The sequence below is a fragment of the Macrobrachium nipponense genome, chromosome 21 (genome assembly GCF_015104395.2).
Source record: "Macrobrachium nipponense isolate FS-2020 chromosome 21, ASM1510439v2, whole genome shotgun sequence".
Taxonomy (NCBI): domain Eukaryota; kingdom Metazoa; phylum Arthropoda; class Malacostraca; order Decapoda; family Palaemonidae; genus Macrobrachium; species Macrobrachium nipponense.
Window position 1 is genome coordinate 69372518 of NC_087212.1, and position 27532 is coordinate 69400049.

At 41.1% G+C, this 27532-nt stretch overlaps 1 protein-coding gene across 2 annotated transcripts in view; it reads left to right on the forward strand.

The window, feature by feature from the left end:
* Nucleotides 1-25558, forward strand: part of LOC135198135 (rac GTPase-activating protein 1-like) — a 42345-nt gene extending 16787 nt beyond the window's left edge. For both annotated transcript variants that reach the window (XM_064225609.1, XM_064225610.1), the window contains exons 7-14: nt 6047-6165; nt 6875-7023; nt 8871-8997; nt 10281-10427; nt 11798-12045; nt 20931-21063; nt 22588-22772; nt 24902-25558. In XM_064225609.1, the coding sequence (XP_064081679.1) occupies nt 6047-6165; nt 6875-7023; nt 8871-8997; nt 10281-10427; nt 11798-12045; nt 20931-21063; nt 22588-22772; nt 24902-24938 (1145 nt within the window). In that variant the 3' untranslated portion in view covers nt 24939-25558. The remainder of the gene's footprint in view (nt 1-6046; nt 6166-6874; nt 7024-8870; nt 8998-10280; nt 10428-11797; nt 12046-20930; nt 21064-22587; nt 22773-24901) is intronic.
* Nucleotides 25559-27532: the final 1974 nt, after the last annotated feature.

A 27532-nucleotide genomic window follows, 5' to 3' on the forward strand; every position in this document is an offset into this window, starting at 1 on the left:
TAATAATTCTAACCCTACTTCTGGAGAATCTCCCTATAAATCTCATTCTCAGAGTGTCTTTTCGGATTCGGCATCGGAAATCGCCAATCTGAAAGCGACGATTCGAGACATGAAGTCCAAGATGGCGGACTCGAAAGGTAAGGCTAGTGATAGTGAAAATTTTAGTGAAGTGAGCCCTATCAGTGTTGTGGAGGGGGCGTTTGATCGTCCCTGCGGCGCTCCCAGGCCTAGACCTCTTCCAAGCTCACATGCCCAGAGGAGAAGGAAAGTCGAAAGCCTTAAGGAGGTCGTGGGGAATCCCCAACGGTCAGACGTCCCTTCAGCTAGCTTTGCTTCATGGCAGCCAGCTCAAGGGCGCTACAGGAAAAGCGTCCTTCGCGAGTGTTTCTCGTCCTCTCCCTCTCCCTCACCTAAACGAGGGTGGAAGGAGTCGACCTTATCGAGACCGCTGAAGCGTCATATGAAGCAAGACATGATTCTAGCCCGAGCGCTTCTCGGATGACGCCCCGTCTGCTATTAAGAAGGCGAAGGTGGCGTCAACGTCTCCTGACGCTTATGAGGAAGTACCCCATCATGCTTCTTCCCCGAGTGATGACGAAGGGCGTCAGGCGCTAGACGTAGGAGAAGCGTCAAGGAAGATCATTATGGCGGTGCAAGAACACTATCATCTCTTGTGGGAGTTTTAGCGCCCCGTCGGAAGGACGTGACGCTTCCTATTAAGAAGTCTCGTCCTCTCGCACCTTGCTCGGTAAGTACGTCTTTTAGAAGTGAAGCGTCAAATCAAGAGGATCTTAGACGTGACGCTCCGTCCAAGATTGTGACGCCGAGTAGGAAGCCCTTAGAAAGCGAAGCGTCTTCCGGACGCGAAGCGTCTTCTAAGCGTCAACAAGAGGACGTCATACATGACGCTCGGAGAGCGGGAAGCGTCATACATGACGTCTTCTAAAGCGCGAGAGAAGCCGCAGGTTGTGACGGCTTCCAAGTCGATCAGAATGGGAAAAAGGAAAGACTTTCATTCCCTTAGCCCCTCTCCGATCAGGAGTTTGTCTCCCCCAGAAGAGGAACATTCTGAAAGGAGAACAGAAACTCAGGATTATCACGAGTTCGAACGAAACTCGGAGGATGACGATCTGGGAAGAGAGGGCTTGTCCAACTATAAGGTGTTGACAACCATGCTTCTGGAGGAATACGGAGACGAGTTGACTCCGGCTGCTCCTCCTTCTCCGCGCTCGCTCTTTTCGAGTGCGAAGGGGCGAAGAAGACTTCGTCTTTTCTGAAGATGAAGTCCCACCATCTCGATGAAGCGGGCTTTACACGCCTTAGACGCCTGGATGAAGTCGAAGAAAGACTTAACCAGGACAGTATTTTGCATGCCTCCAGCAAGGTTAGCTGGGAAAAGAGGCATATGGTACAAGACGGGGGAGGATATGGGTATCGCTCTCCCTTCTACTACAGAGGCAGACTTTTCAACGTTAGTTGACGCTTCAAGGCGTCCTAGTCTTAATTCTGCCCGCATAACTTGGAGTATTTCGGAACTGGATCATCTCCTCAAGGGACTTTTCCATGTATTGGAAGTATTCAACTTCTTAGATTGGTCCCTTGGGGTGATGTCCAAGAAAGCTCACGATTCGCAGGGAATCGAACCTGAAGCCCTGTTATGCATTTTGTCGTGCATCGACAAAGCAGTACAGGATGGATCTTTGGAAGTCTCTGCATTATTTGGAGCAGGTCTTTTGAAGAAAAGGACAGTGTATGGCGCCTTCTTAACAAAGGCAGTCTCGCATGCGCAGAGGGCAGCTCTGCTATATGCTCCTCTTTCGGACTATTTGTTTCCTTCTAAGTTAGTGAAGGACGTAGCTCACTCTTTAACAGAGAAGGCGACACAGGATCTTCTGACGCAGTCAGCTAGGAAGAAGAAACCTGCTTTAGTGTCGGACAAGAAAGAACCTAGCACTTCTAGGCAGCCCTTTCGAGGTGGTCCGATCTCCAGACCTCCCGCAAGAAGGAAGGCTCCAGAGAGAAGAGGTAGGTCCGCCTTTCGTCCCTTTAAAAAGGGCAAATGAAACATTTCTCCTCCAAACACCAGTAGGTGCCAGGCTCCTGGAATTCGTGGAAGCCTGGACACTGATAGACGCAGACGCGTCTTCACTAAAGATCTTAAGGAAGGGATATCGTATCCCTTTCCTGAATACTCCGCCCCTAACGTCTATACCAAGGGAACTATCAGCCAAGTACAAGGATCCTGTGCTGAGGGATACTCTTCGATCAATGGTGGAACAAATGTGGGACAAGAGTGGCAGTAGAACTAGTACTGGATCAAAACTCCCCGGGGTTTTTGGGGTTTTACAATCGCCTTTTTCTAGTGGCGAAAGCCTCGGGAGGCTGGAGACCAGTACTAGACGTCAGCGCTCTGAACAAGTTTGTTCAGAAGGAGAAGTTCTCCATGGAGACTTCTGCTTCAGTCCTAGCGTCATTACGACAAGGAGATTGGATGGTGTCTCTAGATCTCCAAGACGCCTACTTTCACGTCCCGATCCACCCTTCATCGAAGAAGTACCTCCGTTTCATGACGGGGGGAAGGATCTTTCAGTTCAGAGCCTTGTGTTTCGGCCTGTCCACAGCTCCTCAGGTCTTCACAAGCCTGATGAGGAATGTGGCGAGATTTCTTCATCTCAAAGGAGTGAATGTCTCGATGTACCTAGACGACTGGCTCATCAGGGCCAGATCGGAGAGACAGTGTTTGGAGGACCTAAAGTTAACTCTAGATTTGACCAAGGCGTTGGGATTGCTTGTGAACCTCGAGAAGTCTCAGATGACCCCCAGACAAGACCTAGTCTATCTGGGGATTCGGATGGATTCTCGGGGTTTTCGAGTTTTTCCTTCGCAAGAGAGAACCGAAAAAGGTTTGAGGATAATCTCTCTCTTCTTAGAGAAACAGCAAACGTCAGTGAGGGAATGGTTGAGCCTTCTGGGGACGCTTTCCTCGCTGGAACAATTCTTCCCTCTCGGAAGACTTCATATCCGTCCACTTCAATTCTTCCTCAAGAAGTCTTGGAGCTGGAAAAACGGACAACTGTCGGACGTTTTCCCCATTCCAGTGGAGGTAAAGGCACACCTACAGTGGTGGTTGCTGCCTCTGGAAGAGAACAAAGGGGTCTCTCTAAGATCAAAGAACCCAGACCTAGTGTTGTTCTCCGACGCGTCGGAGACGGGTTGGGGAGCGACATTAGGCTCGGAGGAAGTGTCAGGCACCTGGGAACCAGCACAGGTGTCCTGGCACATAAATTGCAAAGAGCTCTTCGCCGTTCACCTGGCTTTGAAGAGCCTAGAACCTCTGGTGAGAGACAAGGTAGTACAAGTAAACGTGGACAACACCACCGCACTTGCCTACATTCGGAAACAGGGAGGGACTCACTCCTCGTTCCTTTACGAACTCACGAGGGACCTATTACTTTGGACGTCTCACAGGAACATCTCCCTGCTGACAAGGTTCGTACAGGGAGTAAGGAATGTGAGGGCGGACAGGCTCAGCAGGAGGAACCAGGTCCTTCATACAGAATGGACTCTGCACGAGGAAGTATGTCGCGATCTCTGGTCTCTGTGGGAACTCCTCACGTGGATCTATCGCAACATACATTTCAAAAAGGCTCCCAGTGTTTTGCTCGGTCGTGGAAGACCCAAGAGCAATTATGGTAGACGCCTTCCTGCTAAACTGGTCTCGAGTGGAGTGTACGCTTTTCCCCCATTCAAAATCCTGGGGTTAGTATTGAAAAAGTTTGTGGCGTCAAAAGAGACGAGGATGGACTTTAATAGCCCCCTTTTGGCCGGCCCAGGAATGGTTCACGGAGGTGGTAGAGTGGATCGTAGACTTTCCAAGATCCCTACCAGGAGGACGGATCTTCTCAAACAACCACACTTCAAGAGGTACCATCAAAACCTCCCCGCTCTCGCTCTGACTGCCTTTCGACTATCGAAAGACTTGTCAGAGCGAGAGGCTTTTCTCCTCGCGAAGTGGCAAGCGCGATCGCGAGAGCTCGCAGAACCTCCACTTCGAAAGTATACCAGTCGAAGTGGGAGGTCTTTAGAAGGTGGTGTAGAGCCAAGAAGTTGTCCTCCTCCTCTACCTCTATAGCGGAAATTGCTGATTTCTTGCTATCCCTGAGAGTAAAATCGCATCTAGCCGTATCCACAATAAAGGGATACAGGAGTATGCTCTCGGCTGTATTCAGGAACAGAGGTTTAGATCTGGCAAATAACAAAGATCTCCACGATCTCATAAGATCTTTTGAGACGTCAAGTCTAAAGAGCCAGTACCTCCGAACTGGAATTTGGACGTAGTCCTCAAATATCGTCTTCGGATAGATTTGAACCTCCTCATCAGGCCTCATTTAGAGACGTAACTAGAAAATGCCTATTTCTTTTATCGTTAGCAACGGCAAAAAGAATTAGTGAGTTACAAGCTCTGCAGGATAAAGTAGGATTCAAGGAAGACTCGGCGATTTGCTCGTTTAAAACTCTGTTTTTAGCGAAAAACGAGAATCCCACGAATCCCTGGCCTAGGTCATTCGAAATCAAAGGAATGTCTAGTCTCGTAGGCAGAGAAGCAGAGAGGTCTCTATGCCCTGTTAGAGCTCTGAAGTTCTATCTTCAGAGGAAACGTCAGTTGGGAGGCTCTAGACAAGGTCTTTGGTGCGCGGTCAAAGACCCCACAAGACTGATGTCAAAGAACGCTCTAGCGTTCTTTGTAAGGAACGTCATTACGGACGCTCACAAGGTCTGTCCGGACGAACAATTACAACTTCTGAGAGTAAAAGCTCATGAAGTACGAGCGGTTGCGACGTCTCTCTCGTTTTATAAGAATATGTCACTTAAAAACATATTAGATACGACATATTGGAGATGCACTCGGTATTTGCATCTCATTACTTGAAAGACGTGCGTGTGACGTATGAGAAGTGCTTTTCTCTACAGGTCCTATCGTATCGGCAGATACGATTCTGGGTACGGGAGCCGACACCAATCCTTAGAATGTATATACTGTTCTTCTGTTTGGATATGGTCGAGAATCTCTTCGAACAATGGAGGATTCAGGCTCGCACGGGCGGCCGTCTATGTTGTTCATAAGAGAATTCTCGTCATATCCAATTAGTTGAGTATAATTTTTTTTTTTTTTGAAAAATTATGTATGTGTGCGTAGTGGTTTTGAGTTACGGTTGTTGTGACGAGTTCGGGGATAACTCGTAACAATCCTTAGTTCTAACACATGGTTAGGATCAGGTGGTCGGGATTGGTTGTGTGCTCCTTCATAAGGTGTATTGTCATATAAGTGGATCAGCACCCATTGACAAAGTCCTTTTAGGCTCTGCTGAGTAAGTGGGTAAGACCCCATCGGCAGACCCACAAGAACTCTTGGCCATAGATCACATATCTCGCTAAAGTTTCTTGAGGTGATGCAGACTACTGGGCAAACACCCACCAAGTCTACCACCTATCAGGTAGGAACCAAGGTTTTATTTATACCTACAACATATGTTGTTTACCTGTCTATTCCATATAGTAGCTGTCTCTTACCCTCCACCGAAGGGTGCCAATCAGCTATGTATATATCTGACAGGTAAGTTGATTGTATGAAAATGATATTGTTATGTTACAATAAAGTTTTCATACATACTTACCTGGCAGATATATACAATTAAAGGCCCACCCAGCCTCCCCGCAGGAGACAGGTGGAAGAGAGAAAATATGATAGAAAACGGGGATGGTTCCTAGTCCTGCCACCCAGGGCAGGCCGGTAGATCACCTGACCTACCTGTAGCGAGTGGCGCGAAATTTGAATTTCTGTCGGGGACGACGGAGTCTTAGCTATGTATATATCTGCCAGGTAAGTATGTATGAAACTTTATTGTAACATAACAATATCATTTTTGTTATAGAACATTGTTCTCTTTATTTTACAAAAAGTAAAATTTATTACATATTAAATAAATTTCTCAACTTTATTACGTCAAACTATTTTAAAACTAATGTTGATTTTTTTTTTTTTAAGATGAGAACAGGAACTCGGTTGTCTCCGGACGCCCACCTTTGCCATCCACTCCACACATCCCCCACAATCAGCAGTCTGCTTATTCACCTCGCTTACTACACTCTCGAATGACACCCCAAGTAAGTTGTATCAACCTAGGGAGAGCTAAATAAATTAGCTCATGATTTTTCCCTTCGTGTACCTAAACTTTTAGATGACATAAATTTCCACGAGTCATATGATTTTGTGTTATGGATTGTATGAATTTTTCTATTGTAAAGCATTTTGTGAGGAATGTCTGTGTGAATTAAATTATTTTAACAAATACAGGCAGACCCCAACTTATGATCAAGTTTAAGAACAAATTAAGAATTGCAAAGTCAGCCTGGGTTAACAAATGATTGGAGTTCCATCATGATAATTTATAGATCAAAATTAATCTAAGAGTTTGATAAATAAAATAGTTATGTAGCAGATGACTAACCTTATAACCCATCAGCCTAAATTTTGTGGCCTTTAAAACTATTCAGTAGTCTTTGTTTCATGCTGAATATCAGACAAACCATACATCATGCAAAATTGAAAATATAAGCAAAGAATATTTGTAGAGTTTTTGGACAAGAGAAGAGACAAGATCAGAAAAATCAAGAAACAAATTCTCACCAATGTTATTTTCTTAGTGCAGAATGGAAAGTGTGGGTAAAAGTAAAAGCAAGACTTTCATTGTTTTGTGTAAACTGGAGAATTGGGTGCATCCACTTTCTGTCTGGAGCAAAACATATATGTAAATTAAATATATTGCCAGAACCTAATTGTATACATGGGTAATTAGTTTCATTATCTTTTTAGGGTAACAATCAAGGCTGTGTCACCCCATCTCACACTCCTCACACACCTATAATGCGCAACTTTTCTGCTAGTAAACTGAATGCAAGACCCCATGCCTTCCAAAATAAAACTGTATACAAAGCAGAAATATGCCAGCCATGTGGAAAACGGTAAGTTCCTAAGCATAAGAAGTACTGTTTAGAGATTCTGTCTGTATTACATCCTTTGCATTTTCTTATTTGTAAGCAATTTTGATTTTGCTTTACGTTTTGGGGTACATTACATGTGCATGCACTAATATAGGTTACATATACACACAGTTTGGTATCGCAGATGATTTACTAATGTTGGTTCTGTGGCAGTGAGTGTGCAGTGACTGGACCATGCTTTTGATTAGTTTATTTTCATTTTACTTGTTTTGTGTCTTTCAATGCATCCCATATTTTACGGTGTTAAAAATGCTAATGTTATCCCAAGATAGGTCTTGGAAATTTACGATGTGTCCAAGAGGCTGAAGGTTAAGTTTTTAAAACCCTCTCTGAATCCCAGAGGAAGTTCATCCTTTGCTAAACAGTAATCAGAATCACTTTATATGACCTCTGTATGAAGTGTGTAAAGTATACGTAAAGTATGTAACCCAGTCACAACGATCCATTCTCCTATTGGCAGATTACGGTAGACAAGTCAATGGGCTATAGTAATTTATGTGTTGTATATCAGTACATATACTTATTTTCACTCTACTCAAATGACTGACTTGGGAACATTATCGAATAACAAAAGTAAAATTGCAGCATGTTAAAAAAGTTTAACCGAAATCTATGTGTAAACTTTCCGTATCTGTGTAATTTACATTGCAAACTACAAAAGAAACATGCTGACTGTATATGGTTAAAAGGATCTACATAATGCTAAACCACCCGCAAAAGTCTTGAGCTAGGTGAAAGCCTTTGAACCCAGAGCAACTTCGACACCATACAAAAAAAAAAAAAAAAAACTTCATTGTGCATGCAACTTTGCAAAGTTATAAAATTGTAACTTGTAAAGCTAGGGTCCTATTCCATTTAGTGAAAGTAGGGCCAGGTTTCCCCACAGCATAAGGGGCCCAGCATTTTTTGGGTCTCTCTCTCCTCTCTCACTCTTCTTCTCTCTCTCTTCTCTCCTCTGTCTCCTGCTCCTCTCGTCTCTCTCTCTCTCTCTCTCTCTCTCGTCATCTCTTCTGCTCTCTCTCTCTCTCTCTCTCTCTCTCTCTCTCTCTCTCTCCAAAAAACCTACATACTTTTATATTTAATTCTATGGGGATAAACATTGTTTTTATTGAAGGCTGTACAAATTTCCATAAGTTGATGTGCCATCTGTGGCCAAACTTTTAACAACTGATGAGCAATCCATTACTCTCTCCCCAATAAAGAAAAGAATATATATGGTATTGCCCATTATTTTTTTAAGCTAGAGCAATGACTGGCTTATGACAGCTAAGCCAGTTTCCTTTCTTAAAATATAATTTTTTAACATCAGAAGCCAAGCTTTTAATCTCCCTTCCAATACCAAATAAAAGTACCAAAAGTAAATGTAGTTTTGTTATTTTCAAATGTAGAGTAATTTTGTTTTAAATGAAAGCTTCACCAGTTCTTATTAAGAGTTTAACTACTTGGTGCCAATAATTAGCCTCTGTGCCAAGTTTTGAATAGCAGCAATAATGGCCAGTTCAAGAATAAATTAGAGTGGTGGGACACATGCCATCTTGTAGTATTTACTTATTTGATTTTTTCTGTCTCCTTGAATAGATTGATAAGTCTTTGATTGCATTTAAAATGTATTAATTGCTTATTAATGTCATTACAAAAAAGTGCATAGCAGATGATATCACCAGGGCCCAGTGTAAAAAGAGGTTTATATCTATGCAACATACAAGTAGTTTGACTTTTTGTATTAAGTACTTATCATTAAGTTAATTTCATTAGACATTATGTATTACTAAAATAGTTAGATAAATTATTTTCCTTTTTATTGGCAGCATGAAATTTGGTAAGATTGCCTTAAAGTGTCGTGATTGTCGAGCAACATGTCATCCAGATTGCCGTGAATCTGTTCCTCTTCCTTGCATTCCTGTTGCTACTACACCAAATGCTAAAGGCCACCAGGTAACTAGGAAAAGTTTTATGGTGATTTGCATGTCTGTTCCTTCTCTTTGGAGTTGTAGAAGTTGAATGAATTGGTCCATATCTTCTTGTGTCCAGTAAGAGCCTCATGGTTATAAAGATGAGGAACTAGGGACTCTAGAGAAGACATAACATTACTTAGAAATACAGAAGTCCACATTATTGTGTGCTCAGGAAGTACTGGACAATTGCAGTTTAAGAACTGGGGACTAAAGAAGACAAACTTGACTCTTCTTGTCCATAATATATTAAGCAGCCTGTTACTAGAAATGTGATATCACAGTAGCATAGGAAAGTTATTTCAAGAACCTATATTAATGTGATGGATGGCAAACTTTCCAAGTAAAGGCTATTGTGTATGAGATGAGAACTTTATTCACTTAACTGATTTTCAGACAATTTGGGTAGAGTAGTTTTATTGGCAGAATCCTGTTAATAATATTTGTGACTTTCTGAAAGTATATATAAACCAGATGTAGTTAGACTTATGGAATTACTTGCAGAATGGGAGTTATTTCACCTTATGCCTGGATAACTTTAGGGTTGTGAAGCAAGTTCTGTGCTCCAAATATTATACATACTCAGATAACTTTTTGAACACAAGATTTTCATTTAAACCTTTTGTCAAAGGCTCAACACAAAATGTGAAACCTTTGATTGTAAAGTTTTGAATAAAAATGCATTAAAAAATTATGCTGATATAATGTTTTGAGCATGCATGCATGTTCCACAACCCTGAGAGATATCTGTGCATTAGGTGAAATAAGTCACCCATCATTAACTGCCACTGTTTTGCCTCCCGTTAAGAAAAAATGACAAATATGTGACATCTCTTAAGATCTTGAAAATAAATTAAGTGAATAAAATTTTAGGTCAAATGCAATAGCCGTTACTTTGAAAGCTTCCCATCCTTTGCATTATTATACGCTCATAAAATTGCTTTCCTAGGCTAATGTGAAATCATACCAGTAACAGGCTGCCTAATGCAGTATGTGACTTAGACCAAAAATTCAATTGTATAATTTTGAGTAGTTTTGTCCAAAATCATTGGTTAGTTAGGTTGAAAGCATTAAAGAATGAGTCTTAAGCTGAATCATACTTTATTCCAGTTGTGACCAAGTCTGCCATGTGAGTGTGTTTGGTGTTGGACATAATTTCCATTGAAAACTGTTAATACTAAATTTTTCATTGTAGCTTTTTCCAGTAAGTGGGTATAATCTTAATTATATATAAATTTGTTTTGTATCCAGCATTTTCATTTTCAGGGTACTATTGCTGATTTTGCTCCTCTAATTCCCCCTATGGTTCCTGCTCTTGTCGTTCATTGCTGTAATGAAGTCGAGAACCGTGGACTGAACGAAGTTGGGATTTACCGTGTTTCAGGGTCAGAGAAAGAAGTGAAAGAGCTTAAGGTATGCTTTGACATATCCTGTGTTAATTAGTACAGTAAGTTATTAGCGAATGATTCTGCTATGTAGATATGGAAGCAAATAAAGAATAAATGACTACAGGCTGCATTTACAAAGTTAGAGAGCACCATAGCAAATTCTTTTAACATGGAATTGCAATTCTGAATATTTAGTGGTTATTTTTAAAGAAATTTTTAATTTGATTGTTTGGATTTTACTGTGAAGGTTCACTTTTTGTGAGACATACTTCCTTTTCCCATCTTACCTTGTAGTCAAGGAATTATTTTCTTTAATATGATTAAAACTACACCTTTGAAGGGTGTTGATACAAGAACAGAAACACTCATTATCATCATATTTATGCAAGACTTTCAATATATGAGGGAAAATTTCCATTAAAGTTTGCTTTGTGCATTTTGTACTTGAATTCATGTCTGGTCGTGAAATGTTGAAGCCATTTCATTCCCGTCATTGAGATCTTGGTTTCTTTTCCAGCCTCTTTTAGTGATTTCCAAATTTGTAATATGATCATCCCTTTACGTTTCAGACTTGAATTTTAGCATTTTGTAGTCTTGTCTTATCCAACAATTTTCCTCTTTCCTCCCAGACTATTAGTTGCATGCCATAAATAGAAGACATCAGAAAGAAATTGTTGTACTTGACTGTCAAAGTTCAAATTAGTTTAGCTAGTGATGTCATGTTTTTCCAATTTTCTTTTGCTCTCCCTATTCTGTCAGGATTGACCTCATTACTGAACCCAGCATGATCTTTAAAATGAATTTGATTGCTCTTAAAACATATTGGAGAAAGAGGTTAGGGTCAACATCAAACTCCTTATCCTTAAAATTCGAGTCACTGATGTCTTTGGAAAAGACTTCAATTACCCATGGAATTAATGGGGAGATTTTAAACCAGAGCTTCTATATGGAAGTGTAGTGTGTATGTAAATTTAAATGAAAGAAAAAGTAGAATCTGTGGAGATGGAATGTATGACTGTTTTTATAATATACACAGTGTAGAAGAAATTACTTTAGTAAGAAATTGATCTGAAATTCAATCGTCCAAAGAATGTGGTGTTCATTCAAAAGAAGTAACAGAAGGTAATGGAAAATGTGAAAAATATTGATGTCTGGAAATTGATGTTTTCAAATAATTCTGTTTCATTATACTTCATGTCCATGATTATTATTACATATGCCTATTATGTAAGCGTAGTATTTAGACTCGAGAATTGAAAGAGAAGAAAGAAAGAAGCATGAGCATTACTCTTATACAGTGATATGTACTGTCATGATAATTTATCATGAGGCTAGTCATTAATTATATATGTTTAACCTAATTTAGAAGTACCTCATAGTTTGTTTGCCTTTCAGGAGCGATTCCTACGAGGTAAAGGACTACCTAACCTTTCACAGTTTGATATACATGCAGTTTGTGGTTGTCTGAAAGTCTTCTTGAGATCCTTAAAAGAGCCACTTATTACCCATCTCCTTTGGAATGATTTTGTTTCCGCTTCTGAAAGAGCAGACGAAGATGCATCAGCAGCTATGTACCAGGCTATATCGGAATTGCCTCAGCCTAACCGAGATACTTTAGCATGGATTGTTATTCATCTTCAGAGGTTAGTTATTTTTGTACATGAACTTCCCTGACAGATATATACTTAGCTATAGTCTCCGACGTTCCCGACAGAATTTCAAATCTCGCGGCACACGCGACAGGTAGGTCAGGTGGTCTACCTACCGCCGCTGGTGGCGGATTTACGAACCACTCCCATAAGCTTGTCAGATTTTTCTCTGTCGCGGGAACGATAACAACTGTTGTCGGTTCCTCTCGATAGTTTTTCGATTCTCGCTTGCCTGGAGTTAATTTGGACTTCTTTTGGTGACGTATTCGCTTTGTTTGGCTTGGCATACGCTGATTGTGGACCGGTTTGATTTTGAGTTTGATTTTCTTTAACGATGTCTGATCTAGAATCGGTAGTTAAAACTTCGGTTTTGTTTAGGGTTTGCGTGAATGAAGGATGTAAGGTGAGGTTGCCGAAAGCTTCGGTAGACCCCCACACGGTTTGTTTGCATGAAATGCAGGGGGAATGAATGTGCTTTTGCTAACCCTTGTAGTGAATGTAAGGGATTGAATGAAGAAGAATATAAGGCTCTCTCTTCTTATGTTAGGAAGTTGGAACGTGATAGAGTGCGTAAGGCTTCCTCTAGAAGTTCTAGCAGATCTAGAATGAGTGAGTTGGATGTGGATCCTAATAGTACTAACGTAGAATTAGAACCTTCTTCCCAAGTTGCAGCCCCGGCTCCCCGCACCGAAGCCGAAGATTCGCCTTCGGAGGCGGCAGCTCTGAAAGCCAAGAATCGTTCTGTGGATCAGAAGATTCGTCAGTTGGAAGGTAAGGAGAGTGTTAGTGATCAGTGCAGTGTCCCCAGTGTGTGGAGGGTGCGTCTGACCGGCTCCTTAGTGCCTCTAGGCCTAGACCTCTTCCAGACTCCCAGTTCCAGTGGAGTAGGAAAGTCGAAAGCCGCAGGAGGGCTAGGGAGAGCCCCCACCGGTCAGGCGTCCCTCGGCCATCCTGAAGTACGCTCCCAGGCTGCCTCGGATCGCTACAAGAAGGAGCTCCTACGCCAATGCTTCTCCTCTTCGTCGTCTCCCTCTCCGAAGAGAGGTTGGAACTCCCCTCCCCGGATGCGTCGCGCCCGTTGAAGAGGGCTTGGAAGACTCCCTGCAGTCCTTTGGCTTCTAGTCCGGAGGTTTTCCGGAAGAATCGTCGGTGGAGGCGAAGAAACCCAAGAAATCCTGTGATCGTTCTTCTTCTCGCGCTCCGCGCTCGGCGCCTGCTTCCGAGGAAGAACTAGAAGATTCTCCTACGAGAGTACTCGCGGGACTTCAAGCTCAGATCACGGCGCTAGCAGACTCTCTAGCAGTTAGATCACGTAGGAAGAAGGACGTTTCTCTTCCGATCAAGAGATCTAGGCGCCGCTCTTCAGAGGATCGTTCTCCTTCATATGTGGACCGGTTTCGTATGAAGGTGGGGGCTCGCGGGAGCGCCCTCGCTCGCCGGGGAGCGCCCTCGCTCGCAAGTGAGCGCCCTCGCTCGCCTGGCTCTCTTTCAATTTCAAGGCGCCAAACATCGGTAGGACGCTCTATGGAGAAAGAAGTTTTTTCTCCAGATTGGATTCCCGCTTCCGGTAAGCGCACTGCACCTGCTCATCACGCGATTTCTTCAACTCCCTCGCGTGAGACTTCTCCTCAGCAGCCTCAAGATTATAGAAGGCGCCCTTATACAAGTAGGCGTTCTTCTTCCAGATGTCACTCTCCTCGAGTATCGGATCGTGACTTCTCTCCTGACAGGCATCTAGAGTCTGGTAGGAGTCGTGTGCATGATAGACGGCCTACTGTTAGCCGCTCCCGCAAGGTAGGCGCCAAGAGCCTACTGCACATAGCTCTCCTAGTAGGCGCTCGTCTCTTTTAAGGCCGTCATACTCCTGATTATTCTCCTAAGGGCAGACAACAAGAGTCTTTTCAAGCGCCCTTCTCCGTGTAGGACGCTCTCCCGCTTCTAGGCGCACTTCTCCTGACCGTTTGTCTCTTGGTAGGCACCAGGAATCCCGGAAGCGCCCTTCTCCAAGTAGGCGCTCGTTAGTTTTGAAGCGCCCTTCTCCTGAATGTTACCCTCTTGTTAGACGTCAAGAGTCTAGCAAGCAGGCCTTCTCCTAGTAGTCGCATTTCGCCTTCCATGTCGAAAACTTTCCGTTGATCGTACGCAACTGGACAGGTATGGAGAGCCCCCCCCCCCGCGCAAGCGCTCTGCTCTCGATAGGCGCTCTTCTCCTGGCAGCCGCTCGCCTCAGGATAGGTGCATAGAGTATAGTAGGCGCTCGCCTCCTCGTAAGCGCCCTGCGGATGTTTCCGAGGATTCTCGGAGTAGGAGCCCTAACCTCCCTTCCTCGGCTGAGATTCCGTATACCTCGAAGAGGGAGTCTCATCGTAGACTTCCCAGATCTTCTCATCGTTCTCCAGTGGATGTGAACTCTTCTAAGAGAGGGCGTTCTCCAACCTCTCGCTCAACTCCTGCTAGGATCCCTTCGTCACCTAAGGATCTCCGCGCTCGCCTCGACAAGACGTCCTAGAAGGTTCGGATGAGGAAACCGAACACTTCTGCTGCTGTCTCTTCTTACAAGAAGCTTACAGAGCTACTTTACAAGTTTTTTCGGGATCCCTTTACGCCTACGGCTCCTCCTTCTCCTCACTCACTTTTTTCAACGGCGAAGACAACGAAGAGTTCTTCTTGTGTGAGGATGAAGCCAACTCTTTCTATGAAGAAGGCACTGAGGAGTTTTGGTTCCTGGATGGCTTCCAAAGAAGAAGCGGGGAAAACGATGTTCGCTTTCCTCCTTCGAAGTTATCAGGACGCGCTGGTTTCTGGTACGAAACAGGAGAGCCCTTAGGATTGGGTCTACCGTCTTCGGCTGATTCGGATTTTTCGGCGCTGGTAGATTCGACAAGGAGAACTGCCCTTAACTCTGCTAAGACGACTTGGGCAATGAATGAATTGGATCATTTGCTCAAAGGTATGTTTAGAGTGCTAGAAGTATTTAACTTCCTTGATTGGTCGTTGGGAGTCCTAGCCAAGAAAATTGAAGTGCCAGAGTCAATTTCACCAGATGATCTTATGTGTGTTTTGGTTGTATGGACAAGTCAGTAAGAGACGGAGCGAGTGAAATCGCCTCCCTTTATGGGGCCGGGATCGTGAAGAAGAGGTCCGGATTTATTGTTTTTTCCTTCTTTAAGAAGGTCGGTCTCCCCATGCTCAGAGGTCTTCTTTGCTGTTTGCTCCTCTGTCTACTCAGTTGTTCCCGAAACATCGAGTGCAGGACATTTCGAGGTCACTTTCAGCCAAAGCCACCCAGGACCTTTTGGCACAGTCGGCAAGAAAACCTCGCCCTTCCTTCCCTACCAAGGCTAAGAAGGAAAAGGCAAGTGTTCTGAGAACCCTTTCGAGGGGCATCGTCATCAAGAACCTCTACGTTTAGAGGTCGTAGACCTTCAAGAAGGGGTAAGACTTTCGCCAAGTCTGTTAAAGAGCCCCCAAATAAAAACTTTTGCAAGTCCTTCAAACAACGGTGGGCGCCAGACTCTTAGAGTTTGCAGAAGTCTGGGCCCAAAAAGGGGCGGATCCTTGGACCCTTTCTATTTTGAGGAGAGGTTACCTCATCCCTTTCGTCGAAAGACCTCCCTTGACGACCATCCCAAGGGAAACTGACGGCCAGGTACAGAGACCCCATCATGAATCAAGCTCTCCATCTAGCAGTAGATCAGATGCTGGAGAAGGGGGCTATCGAACTAGTGACAGACCATCATTCATCGGGCTTCTACAACCGCCTTTTCCTAGTTCCGAAGTCCTCAGGGGGATGGAGACCGGTGTTGGATGTAAGCGCCCTGAACTTCTTTCGTAAGAAAACGAAGAAAGTTTCACGATGGAAACGCCTTCATCAGTGCTGGCAGCACTTCGTCCAGGAGACTGGATGGTTTCCTTGGATTTACAGGACGCTTACTTCCACGTACTGATCCATCCTTCCTCGAGGAAATTTCTCAGATTCATGATGGGGGGGAAAATTTTTCAGTTCAGGGCTCTGTGTTTCGGCCTCTCGACGGCCCCTCAAGTGTTCACGGGGATTTTGAGGAATGTGGCTCAATGGCTTCATTTGAAAGGGGTGAGGATATCCATGTACCTCGACGATTGGCTAATAAGGGCCAATTCAGAAGATCGTTGTTTGAAGGACTTACAAGTAACCTTAGAAGTTGACGAAGGCTTTGGGACTTCTCGTCAATTTCAAGAAGTCATCACTAATTCCCGAGCAAGAGTGTGTGTATCTCGGGATACAGATGAACTCTCTGAGTTTTTCGGGCTTTTCCTCGCAGGAAAGGATGCCCACCCGGAGGTTCGAGAGAGTAACAACCTCTTAGGGAAAGAATTAAAGTTGCACAGTGAGGGAGTTGGATGAGTCTGCTGGGGACACTCTCCTCTCTGGAGCAATTCGTTTCCCTAGGAAGGTTGCACCTGAGACCGCTCCAATTCTTTCTTCATCGGAATTGGAGTCGTCGTTCTCAGGATTTGACGTTCTCTGTCGTTATCCCAGGACATCAAGAAACATCTCTTATGGTGGACAGATCCCAACCTCTTTGCGAAGGGACTGTCTCTTCAATCACAGACCCCCAACCTAGTGTTGTTCTCCGACGCGTCGGACATGGGGTGGGGTGCAACTCTGGGAACCAACGAAGTGTCAGGTACCTGGGTGGGGGACCAGGTAGCCTGGCACATCAACAGAAAGGAGTTGATGGCTGTGTGGTTGGCTCTGAAGGCTTTCGAGCCCAAAGTCAGAAGATCGGTAGTGCAGGTCAACGCGGACAACACTACAGCTCTGGCATACATCAGGAAAACAGGGGGGGACGCATTCCTTCTCCCTATACGACACAGCACAAGAGACCTTCTTCTGTGGGCAGAAGAAAGAGGAATCAAGCTTCTCACCAGGTTCGTGCAGGGAGAAAGGAATGTAAGAGCAGATCTCCTCAGCAGGAAAGATCAGGTCCTTCCCACAGAGTGGACCCTTCATCTGGATGTATGCCAGAGCCTGTGGAAGTTATGGGGCAGGCCACACATAGACCTCTTTGCCACGTCAAAGAACAAGAGGCTGGATCCTTACTGCTCTCCGATATCGGATCCAGAGGCAGTAGCAATAGATGCTCTTCTTCTAGACTGGAACGGACTCGATGTCTACGCGTTTCCCCCCTTCAAGATCCTGGGGCTAACTATCAAGAAGTTCGTAGAGTCCGATTCAACGAGAATGACCTTAATCGCTCCCTTTTGGCCGGCCCAAGAATGGTTTCACAGAGGTACTGGAATGGTTGGTGGACCTCCCAAGATCGCTCCCCGCTAAGGAGCGATCTACTCAGACAACCCCACTTCGACAGGTACCACAAAAATCTCCTCGCTCTCAGTCTGACTGGTTTCAGACTGTCCAAAGTTTGGTCAGAGCGAAAGGCTTTTCAGCAGCAGCTGCTAAAGCAATCGCAAGAGCGAGGAGACTTCCACCTTGCGTGTATACCAGTCAAAGTGGGATGTCTTCAGACGTTGGTGCAAGAGGAAGAACATTTCCTCTTCCAGTACCTCTGTGACCCAAATTGCGGATTTCCTTATTTTCCTCAAGAAGAATGTCATCTGGTTGTGTCAACTATTAAGGGATACCGCAGTATGTTGGCGGCGGTATTTCGGCATAGAGGCTTAAATATATCCGATGATAAGGACCTGCATGATCTTATTAGATCATTTGAAACCATTAAGCGTCCTCATGTAGTACCGAACTGGAATCTAGACGTAGTCCTACAATTCCTTGGATCGTCTAGATTCGAACCTCCTGCTTAGCCTCTTTCAAGGACTTGACGAAGAAGGCTATCTTCCTTTTGGCCCTAGCTACAGCTAAAAGAGTGAGTGAGCTCCAAGCTATTGAGGGCAATGTAGGGTTTAAGGAAGATTCTATGGTGTGTTCGTTTCTTCCAAGTTTCCTTGCAAAGAATGAAAACCATCACGCCCTTGGCCCAGGAGCTTTGAAGTTCGTAGTTTATCTTTTCTAGTAGGGGAAGAGCCTGAAAGAACTCTTTGCCCTATGAGAATTATGAAGTATTCCTTTTAAGAGGAAGGAACAACTTAAGGCTAATCAAGATGTACTTTGGTGCTCCGTAAAGGACCCCACTCGGCCCATGTCGAAGAATGCTCTTTCCTTTTTTCTGAGAAGCCTTATTACAGAGGCACATGTTGCCTGTAAGGAAGACCATTTTAGACTACTGAAAGTGAAAGCTCACGAGGTGAGAGCCATCGCAACTTCGCTTGCATTCAGAAAAAATATGTCTGTGCGGAACTTGATGGAGGCGACTTTTTGGAGATGCCAATCGGTTTTCGCAAACCACTACCTACGTGATGTAAAAATCACATATGATAAATGCTTCGCCTTGGGTCCTTTCGTATCGGCGGATTCGGTGCTGGGGCAGGGAGCTGAAACTTATCCTGTGTAAATTTTTTATATGTTACCCTATATTTTATATTGTTGTTTTTTGGTTGTCTGAAAGAGGTTGCAGGAGGCACCTCTTTTTGTCGTAATATTAACCCTTTGTATTTTGGTTAGGTGGTCTGGTGGGTTTTTGGCTCCTTGCAGAGGTAGTGGTAAGGATCTGTTAGGTAAGCGGACAAGGTCCCTCTAACAGCATTCGACTTGGATTCTACCACAATAGGGGATCACATATTCCCAGTGGTAGATCCGAGAAGTCTTTCAGCATCAGGTCACGTCCTAGCTGTAGCTCTCCAGGCAATGCAGACTCAGAGATAGTATCTATGAAGTCTTCATCCTGAAAAGGTGAGAACCAAGGTTTTTTATATCCTACAACATTAGTTGTTTCCCGTCTTACCTGTATTATTGAGCTGTCTCTTACCCTCCACCAAGGGTGCCAATCAGCTAAGTATATATCTGTCAGGGAAGTTCATGTACAAAAATGATATTGTTAAACTACAATAAAGTTTTGTACATACTTACCTGGCAGATATATACGATTAAATGGCCCACCCAGCCTCCCCTCAGGAGACAGGTGGAAGAGAAAAATCTGACAAGCTTACGGGAGTGGTTCGTACATCCGCCACCCAGCGGCGGGTAAGGTAGACCACCTGACCTACCTGTCGCGTGTGCCGCGAGATTTGAAATTCTGTCGGGAACGTCGGAGACTATAGCTAAGTATATATCTGCCAGGTAAGTATGTACAAAACTTTATTGTAGTTTAACAATATCATTTTTACATTAAAACAAATCTTTTTAAGTGAAGCATTGCATAGAATACAAATGTTTTTAAGTGGAGCATTGCATAGCTAAGAAATTATTGAACTTGATGTATTTTGTGTAATTTGTAAACATAGATTTAGAACTTAGATTTTTGTGTCCTATGCATGAATTGGCAGTAATTCCTGTGCACTCATTTTAGATTTAAGTGCATGCATGATCAGTTTTCATTTTATATATACTGTAATTTTTTTCTTGCATCTGTTGGTTGCTTTAGGACCAACTGATTGAATTTTTAAGGAATTTGTTATTGTCAGAGTTAAGGCCAAGTTTACAGTTGACTTGCTGGCACCCAGCTTCCAACTGTATAGTGATATATCAAAATATTCTGGATTTGCTTGAAAATGCATATTGTCATACTAGAAGTAGGAAGAGTGCAATTCCAGATACTGTACCTCTGTTCATATTCTTCATCTTACTTTCCACCATCTCCTATCAATTGATTTATAATTTCACTGCGAGGTCAAATGGCAAAAGGAATTTGCAAATCTTTTGAGAGGATAATAGTAAGCAGGGAAATTCTTCTAGAACTTTTTTCTAGACTTGGCATCTTGTTCCAGATATGAGACTCGTCAGCTGATCTTGAAATTAGGATTTGAATCTATTGATCTTAAGGAATGTAGCCATTAATAAATTTAATGTATTCATCTCATGTGTAAAGCCTTAGAAATATTTTATTTAGCTACAGTCATCCCAAGAATCAAAACCCTCTAAAAAATGCTTATAACTGCCTGTTTTAATAGGTCAAACACCAAAGACCTCCTTTAAGATGCTTATAACTACCTGTTCTAATAGTTCAAACACCAAATATACCTTAAACTATTGTCCTGAAACATTTATTCATGAAAATTCAGTGAAAAAATCTGTGAATAGGCGAATTTTCTGCAATTATATGTGGATATATGTTCCACAGAAAAATCTGCAAATGCTGAACCGCAAATAGGCGGGGGTCAACTGTATTTATTGTTTGTAGTTGATTTTGCAGGTGTAGGTTCTCAAATTGGTTATAATTTGTATTTAAAAAAGAAATAAATTATATATTTTTAAACTTTCTTCTAATAATGAAAACTTCTCATGAGGATTCCAAACCTAGTGTCACCATATTTTTGGAATATTTTTCCCAAAAGTTAAATGTGGTGTTGTGGTGTGTATTTTTGCTGCAGAGCTTTTTGCATTATTATTTATGCCTAAGAAAATATATTTATAGTGCACTTCAAGCTATGAATGTTAATTTTAGTTGAGGAACTTGTATATTCTTTTGGATACCAATGTATGGGATGATGGCTGGAAATGAAAGTTGAAATATGGATAGAGGGACATAAGGGGTGGTCCACCAATGTCAAGGTTTGCTCACCACCAAAGAAAACTTCTCATGAATATATTAGCCTGTGAAGTAACGAGAATTCTGCTAAATGTGCCTTACGGGAAAATGAGCATAAGCTAGATAAAACATGAATTCATAGAAAATTTTTTGAAATTCTGAATCAGTATACATAACAGTATGTTAAGGTGCTTATATTGTATATTCAAGTACTTGTAGTTAATCTCTGTCACACATGATGAACATGATTTACTAAGGGCAATACAATATGTTCCAATTTTTCTTTGGCTATTTCAGAGTTGCTGAGTGTACCGAGTGCAAAATGCCAACCTCAAACCTAGCTAAGATGTTTGGACCTACCATTGTAGGGTATTCTGTTCCAGAACCCCCACCAGCTATTATGGTTAAAGAAACACATCCTCAGCAGTTGGTAAGAAATTTGTTACTTTGTCTTTGCTTAAGGGTCATATTTTTGTTGCTAAAAATGCATTCATTAGTGAACATTTTAACTATGTTTACAATTAAAATCTTGTTACTCACATTGTCAGCCTTTTAACACTATTGCTCCTTCAGTTTTCAATCTTTGCTTGAGGGCAAATACTGTATGTGAATTTACAGTACTTTCACTAGAAATGATTTGATATACAGTTAAGGTTGGACTTCAACAAAATTCAGTGGTACTAGCATGATTTTATGCTTAACTGTTGGTATTTTTGAAAGTGTATTTAAAGCTGCTTTGACTCTAGCATTACTTTGATGAGCTTTGCAGCAGCCTGTCCTGGTGTGCTCTTCTCTTCTCTTCTAGCTGTTGCTACTTGTCTTAGTACATATTCCTGAAGTAACTGTGTGGCTGCTTTCATGAAGTTGACCCTATTTTTTGGCCACTGGTCCCTGGTGGATGTTCTGTTTAGTGATTTTGCATTTTCATATTTTGGATGTAATTTTATGCTTCATTTTTGTGTGTGGTAGATTTGTTTGCATGAGCTCCTTTTCATCCAAATTTTTCTGGTCTATCAAAGTAGAAGCAAAAACAATTAGTTTTGAAAGAATCCCATGCCTCAGTGACATATCATGTGACTTTCACTGCACATGTTGGGCTTTGATTCATTATGTTTGATGCATTGGCCATCTGTTAAGAGTTTCATTACGTATGAAAGTAGTCATTATGTTCCTTTTCTTCAGATTCAGAGTAAATGATGTCTTGTGCTCTTGGCCTGGTTGGTGGATGAAGTACCCTTTTCCCCAAGAGTTAATTAATACCAGGGACCCTCCACCATCTGTTGACTTGTTTGTAAATGACATACCAATCAGATATATACATCCCTGTAAATGAAGAATAACAACAAATGTTATTTTGAAAATTAACATAGTGAGCCCCAAACATTCATACCCCACTTGCTTAAGTAGTCGTATTTGGGATAAATCTTAAACTCTGTTAAAGATAGTTATAACTCTGGTCCAATAGCTAAGGAGATTTAAGTTATCTTTAACAGTAGGTAAGTATCCAAATGATAAATTGTTTTGACCCTTAAGAAACCCTATGTATATAACCTTAAATTTTAAGACCCACTATAGAGCCAAATCATTCAACTCTGGAAACTTCTTAAATGTTGTATTATTTATGAATGTATCCCTCAAAAACAATTGACTTACTAAGCTTATATTGCATTGTGCATGAGGTCATGTTACATGATGCCTGTACAGTACTATTATACCCTTTGATTGAAACCAGTCTTGGTCTGCTGGCAGTAAAAAAAAAAAAATGACATTTGACTGTCTATCTTTCATTTTAAGGAGCTAGACAGTGCTTAGGGTCATTTGTCCTAACTGGCTGTACGGCATCAGTAATACTAGTATGTATCTGCTGATCAAAATGATTTCGAGATATCTCTACTGTATTTGCTTCCTTTTTCCAGCAGTGGCACGTAGGTTTTATGTCATGGCTCTCTTACAGGTGATGGAGAAGTTACTTGAAATTTCAACTGATTACTGGAGTACTTTCATCAATGTGTCAGAGGAAAATATGTATGACAACTTCCAATCAAAGAATGTGATGAGTGGTGGTATACTGGGTGATCTTCACACTGGAAATGCGAAAAGAAGGCGCTCCATTCTTTCCCGTACTCCCCTGCAGATTAGGTATGACACTTTATAGATTTATACATATATTTATTCATAAAATTTCATGCAATTGCCATAAGATTGTACAGTAATGTTAATGATGCAAGATATAGAAAATCAGCATAAAACTCGACAATAGAAATATAAGGATCAAAGAGAAATAATAGATATCAAGACAGAAAAAGAAATTTAATTAACACTTAACATAAAAAGTCAGCACGAAAGTAAGAACAAGGCCAAAAAATCAACAAAAATACTCTGGACATATAAAGACCAAAATTTAGGACATGGTAGTGGCTTAAGGGCTTTGATAAGCCCTGTCACCTTTTTAGAGTCAGAAAGGGTGGGGATTTGGTAGTAAAAGTAAAAGCAAGGACAATGATGTTCAAGTGTGGTCAAAAAAGTAAATTTTTTTAATTGCTCCTCCATCATGGTGCTTGCTTATGTAGTTATAGACTGATAGATAACATATTTATCTGAAGAAGGTATATACAGTCCACTGGTATTCGTAGGGTTTGTGTACCACACCCATCCACGAATACGGAAACGCCCTCTAAAAACTTATAACTGCCTATTTTAATAGTTCATACACCAAAGAGCCCCCTCGAAAATGCTTATAACTCCCTCTTTTGATAGTTCAAGCAGCAAATATACCTTAAATTATCAGCTTAAAACATATAGTCATGAAAATAGTATTTTCTCTATGAACAAATCCACAAATAGACAAATTTTTCTGGTAATAATGTGGATAGTAAATATTCCTCAGAAAAATCCACAACTAACTGAAGCTGCGAATGCTGAGCCGTGAATAAGTGGTTGTCAACTGTACTGTAATAATAAAAAAATTTCAAGTGCATTAAAGGGTTGCTTATAACACTAGATATACTGTTTCATATTCAGGTATTGCACAATTGCTGTTCAGAACTAAACCTGTTAATTGCAAGTTCTTAAAAGCATAATGGAGTAGTTTGTTCACCAAAAAATTGCAGTTAGTTACAGTTATATAATTGCATACAAATATTGAAATGTCTCATAAAAGATATTAAAAGGTGGATGCCCTAGCATGTTAAAATTCAAATGTTTTTGGGTATAAATTTGTTTAAAACATACATTTTATTACCATTAACCCCTGTTGGGGGCAGTACACCTCATGCAGTGCAATGTAGGCATCACTTAAGGTTCTTTGCAGCATCCCTTCGGCCCCTAGCTGCAACCTTTTCGTTCCTTTTACTGTACATCCTTTCATATTCTTTTTCTTCCATCATACTTTCCACCCTCTCCTAAAAATTGATTCATAGTGAAACTGTGAGGTTTTCCTCCTGTTACACCTTACTGTCAATTTCCGTTTCAGCACTGAATGGCTTCATAGGTCCCAGTAGCTAAGGACTTCTGTTAAAAGATTAATGAGACCTCCATTGCCTTAGGGCTTTAGTTTTTTTAATGGAAGGGGCAAAGTGAGTTGGGCAGTTGTGTAGGAAGAAACAAAAAAGGAATGTATGAGAACTATTTTAAATACCATGAATTCTGTATCTCTACTACCTTTTTAATTCTTACTTGACTTATAACAATCCAGATGTTTGGTTTAAAGTACTGTTCAGATTTAATGAAAACAAATTAGAATTAATAAGAGGAAAGTATAATTGTATCAGACTAATTCCTTCTTTTCCTCCCCGGTCCGTTTTTCTTTTTCCATTGTCTCTTGGCTTTGGCTAGGTTGATGCCTTCTTTGCCACACCTGTCATTCCTCAAACAAAATATTTGAGATTATACATGGGTAATGTCAGATCACTTTTTGTCATGTCATCTTGAGTGCATTGTGCCCATAGAGAAGAAAACACAGTTACTTTATTTGATAAAGTATTTGTCTTTAAACATTATTTAATTAAGATTAACTTTTATTCATGAAAGTATCAGAAAAACACTAGCTCAGTCCAGAATTTTTTTAGCTTCTGGTAAAATATTATAAAATATTAAAAAATTTTGCTTCTGATAGTTCAAAATACTTAAGCCATGCAAGAACTATGCAGTGATTCTTTTTATATTTATTACTGTGCTATTATTGCAAGTTATTTATTAGCATTTAGTTATAGAACCAGTAGGCATGCCTTAGTTTGGTGTATATATCAATTTCTTTCCTGTGATTTTAGGGATACTCCCAAGTCGCATAATCAGTGGCGGAAGTAGGGCAGACAAGATGGCTCCTTCAAAGTATGTCGGCAACTGTTACCACAAAGGTTTAAACAGGTATACTGAGTACTCTAATCATACATTTGATTCAGTTCAGAAGTATTGTAGGTTTTACATTCTTTGATTTCTGATTGTGATATTGATTCCTGCAGAAATGCATAACTGGTTTATGTTGAAAAAATGGATTATATATAGCTATAACAAAAGTTTTTGTACCAGGAAATTATTTTTGTATGCAAGTAGGTGTATGAGCGGTTGGTGCCAATGTTAATGTTATATTTAAGATAACTGTGAATATAAAATTATTTTTTATTTTAACCAGTCATAATCTGTGAGTCACTGAATTTGGTGTTGTTATAACTAAAATTCAAATGCCTGATTTCATTTAACTGAGTTATATATTTATACTTTACTTATGAACAGCCACAACTTCTATATCTGATACTGCATTGTAAAGTGTTGGTGCTGAGTTTTTATGTAATTTTTTCTGTATACAATCTCCATTTTGTATATTTAGTAGTAAGAAATCACAATACATATGCTGTTTATGACCTTGTTTATATTAACAATCACTTTTTAATCTTTTGTATTTACCCAGAATAAAATTAAATTTAGAATTCTTTGTTTCAGTGGATATTTACTTTTAAAAAAGATTTAATTTGTTTTGTGTACAAACCCATGGCATATAGTTACCTCATATGTCATTACAAATCCTAAATATTCCATTCCTGAGGAAAAGTTTGAAGAAATTGTTGGTTAGCAACTCCATAGGTTCCATTAAGATAAGAGCCTCACTTACCACATAGTCTAGGTATGATTGTGAGAAGTAAGTTGGGTTGGAAGGCCAGTCACAACAAATACTGTATTTGCTTTAAGGGAAAAAAAAAAAACACTGTGCCCCTCAAATGACAAAGTTAAAGTGGGCAACTTTAGTCCATGGGCTTTGATCAGCTCGTACCAGTGACAAATAACAAATCCCAACCATACATAACAGAATACATACTGCATTTTGGTAGCTATCATCAACTTGCCCATTCCCCTCAGCTACTCATTAGCATTTGTAGTCTGCCTTCAAGTTTATTTAACATACTATTTTAATGCATATATTTTTATTTGCATTAATTATGTTTATGTAAATCCATCAGTATGCCTATAACGTAGCACATGCAATTTTATATTATAACTCATAAATCTTTTTGATTGTGTAGCCACTGTTTGTCCTCAGAGAAGTTACTTATATTCCCCCCCAGGGTTCCATAAGACTGACTAACCAATATCACCGATTTCTTGTGTAGTTGGCCTCAGCCAGAACATCCAGAATAGCACTTGTTTGCACAGTGATAGAATATATAAAGAACTCAGGACATGAGGGCTCTATCTCCTATCCACACCAATTACATCGGTGTTCTCTTCATCCTACTTGCACAGGTGTGACAACACCGCATATGTCAGCTATTTCCAATGCTAAATGTAAGCTGACGCCTCTGCATACAGAAGTCCTACCAAGGCCAGTGCTAGGTATTTTATCTCACTAGCTAATTTGACTAGCTACTTAATTGTTCAAATAACCTGTGCGGGTTGAAAAGTTATAAAAGAATGTGTATTTACTCTTACTCATTTTAGAAATGAATATGTCAAATGAAGTAGTGGCCTAGGCTTTTATATTACAGCGACATCTATCTCATCCGAGGGAATTTCATTAATTTTTTTTTTTAATTACGATGATAGAAGTAATGATTGGTGCCGTGTTCACTTCTTGGATGACTGTTATCCGCAACCCACCATACGCAAACGAAGGGTGTCTGTAAATATATTTATTTAACCTTGGTTGCCAAAATTACTTTAAAAAAAAAATAATTTCCTGCTTTGTTTATTTTTGCGATATCAATTTTTCAAATAACTTTATATCTCCCGCAATGCAGTTGTTTTCTGGCCGGTTAAATTGAATTCTCTCTCTGAAGACAGTCTGGTTTATGGTTTGTGACTTGTGAGCCTTATCATTTACAGTTTTATTCTGAGAGACGTTTTTATGTATAGATCATTGCTATGTTTACGCTGTGAAAGACATTCAGCACATTTTAGAATCTCGAATGATATCTTTACCACAAATATTTTTACTGCTCGTTTTTTTGCCCGGGACTAATTTACTTCAACAGGTGTAAGAAGAAGGGGAACGCTTCTCGAATTATCCCTCCAGCGAGCACATGAAACGGTGCCAAAGTTTTGAAATGACATGACGGCGCAAGAATGATAAAGAGTCAAACACACCAAGGAAAAACAGCCAGAGATCTCTCGAGTTAAAAAAAAATATATTTTTAATGCCGTTAACAGCTGCTGTTTACCGCAAGTGAAAAGAATTCCTAGATTTCCCAGAAGCCGTTGCCAAGATGATTTTCTTGAACCCGGCGGGAAACAAAGACAGCAAGCGTCTTGGCAACAGGGAGACCACAATAAAATGAAGTGAGGGAATTTGCCAATGAAAAATGGACTTTTGCGGATTAAGTAATCCCCTGGAATTTCATTTGTATCAACGTACGATATATAGATACGAAAACGATTGGATACAGACACTTGGCTTTTAGAATTTTGCG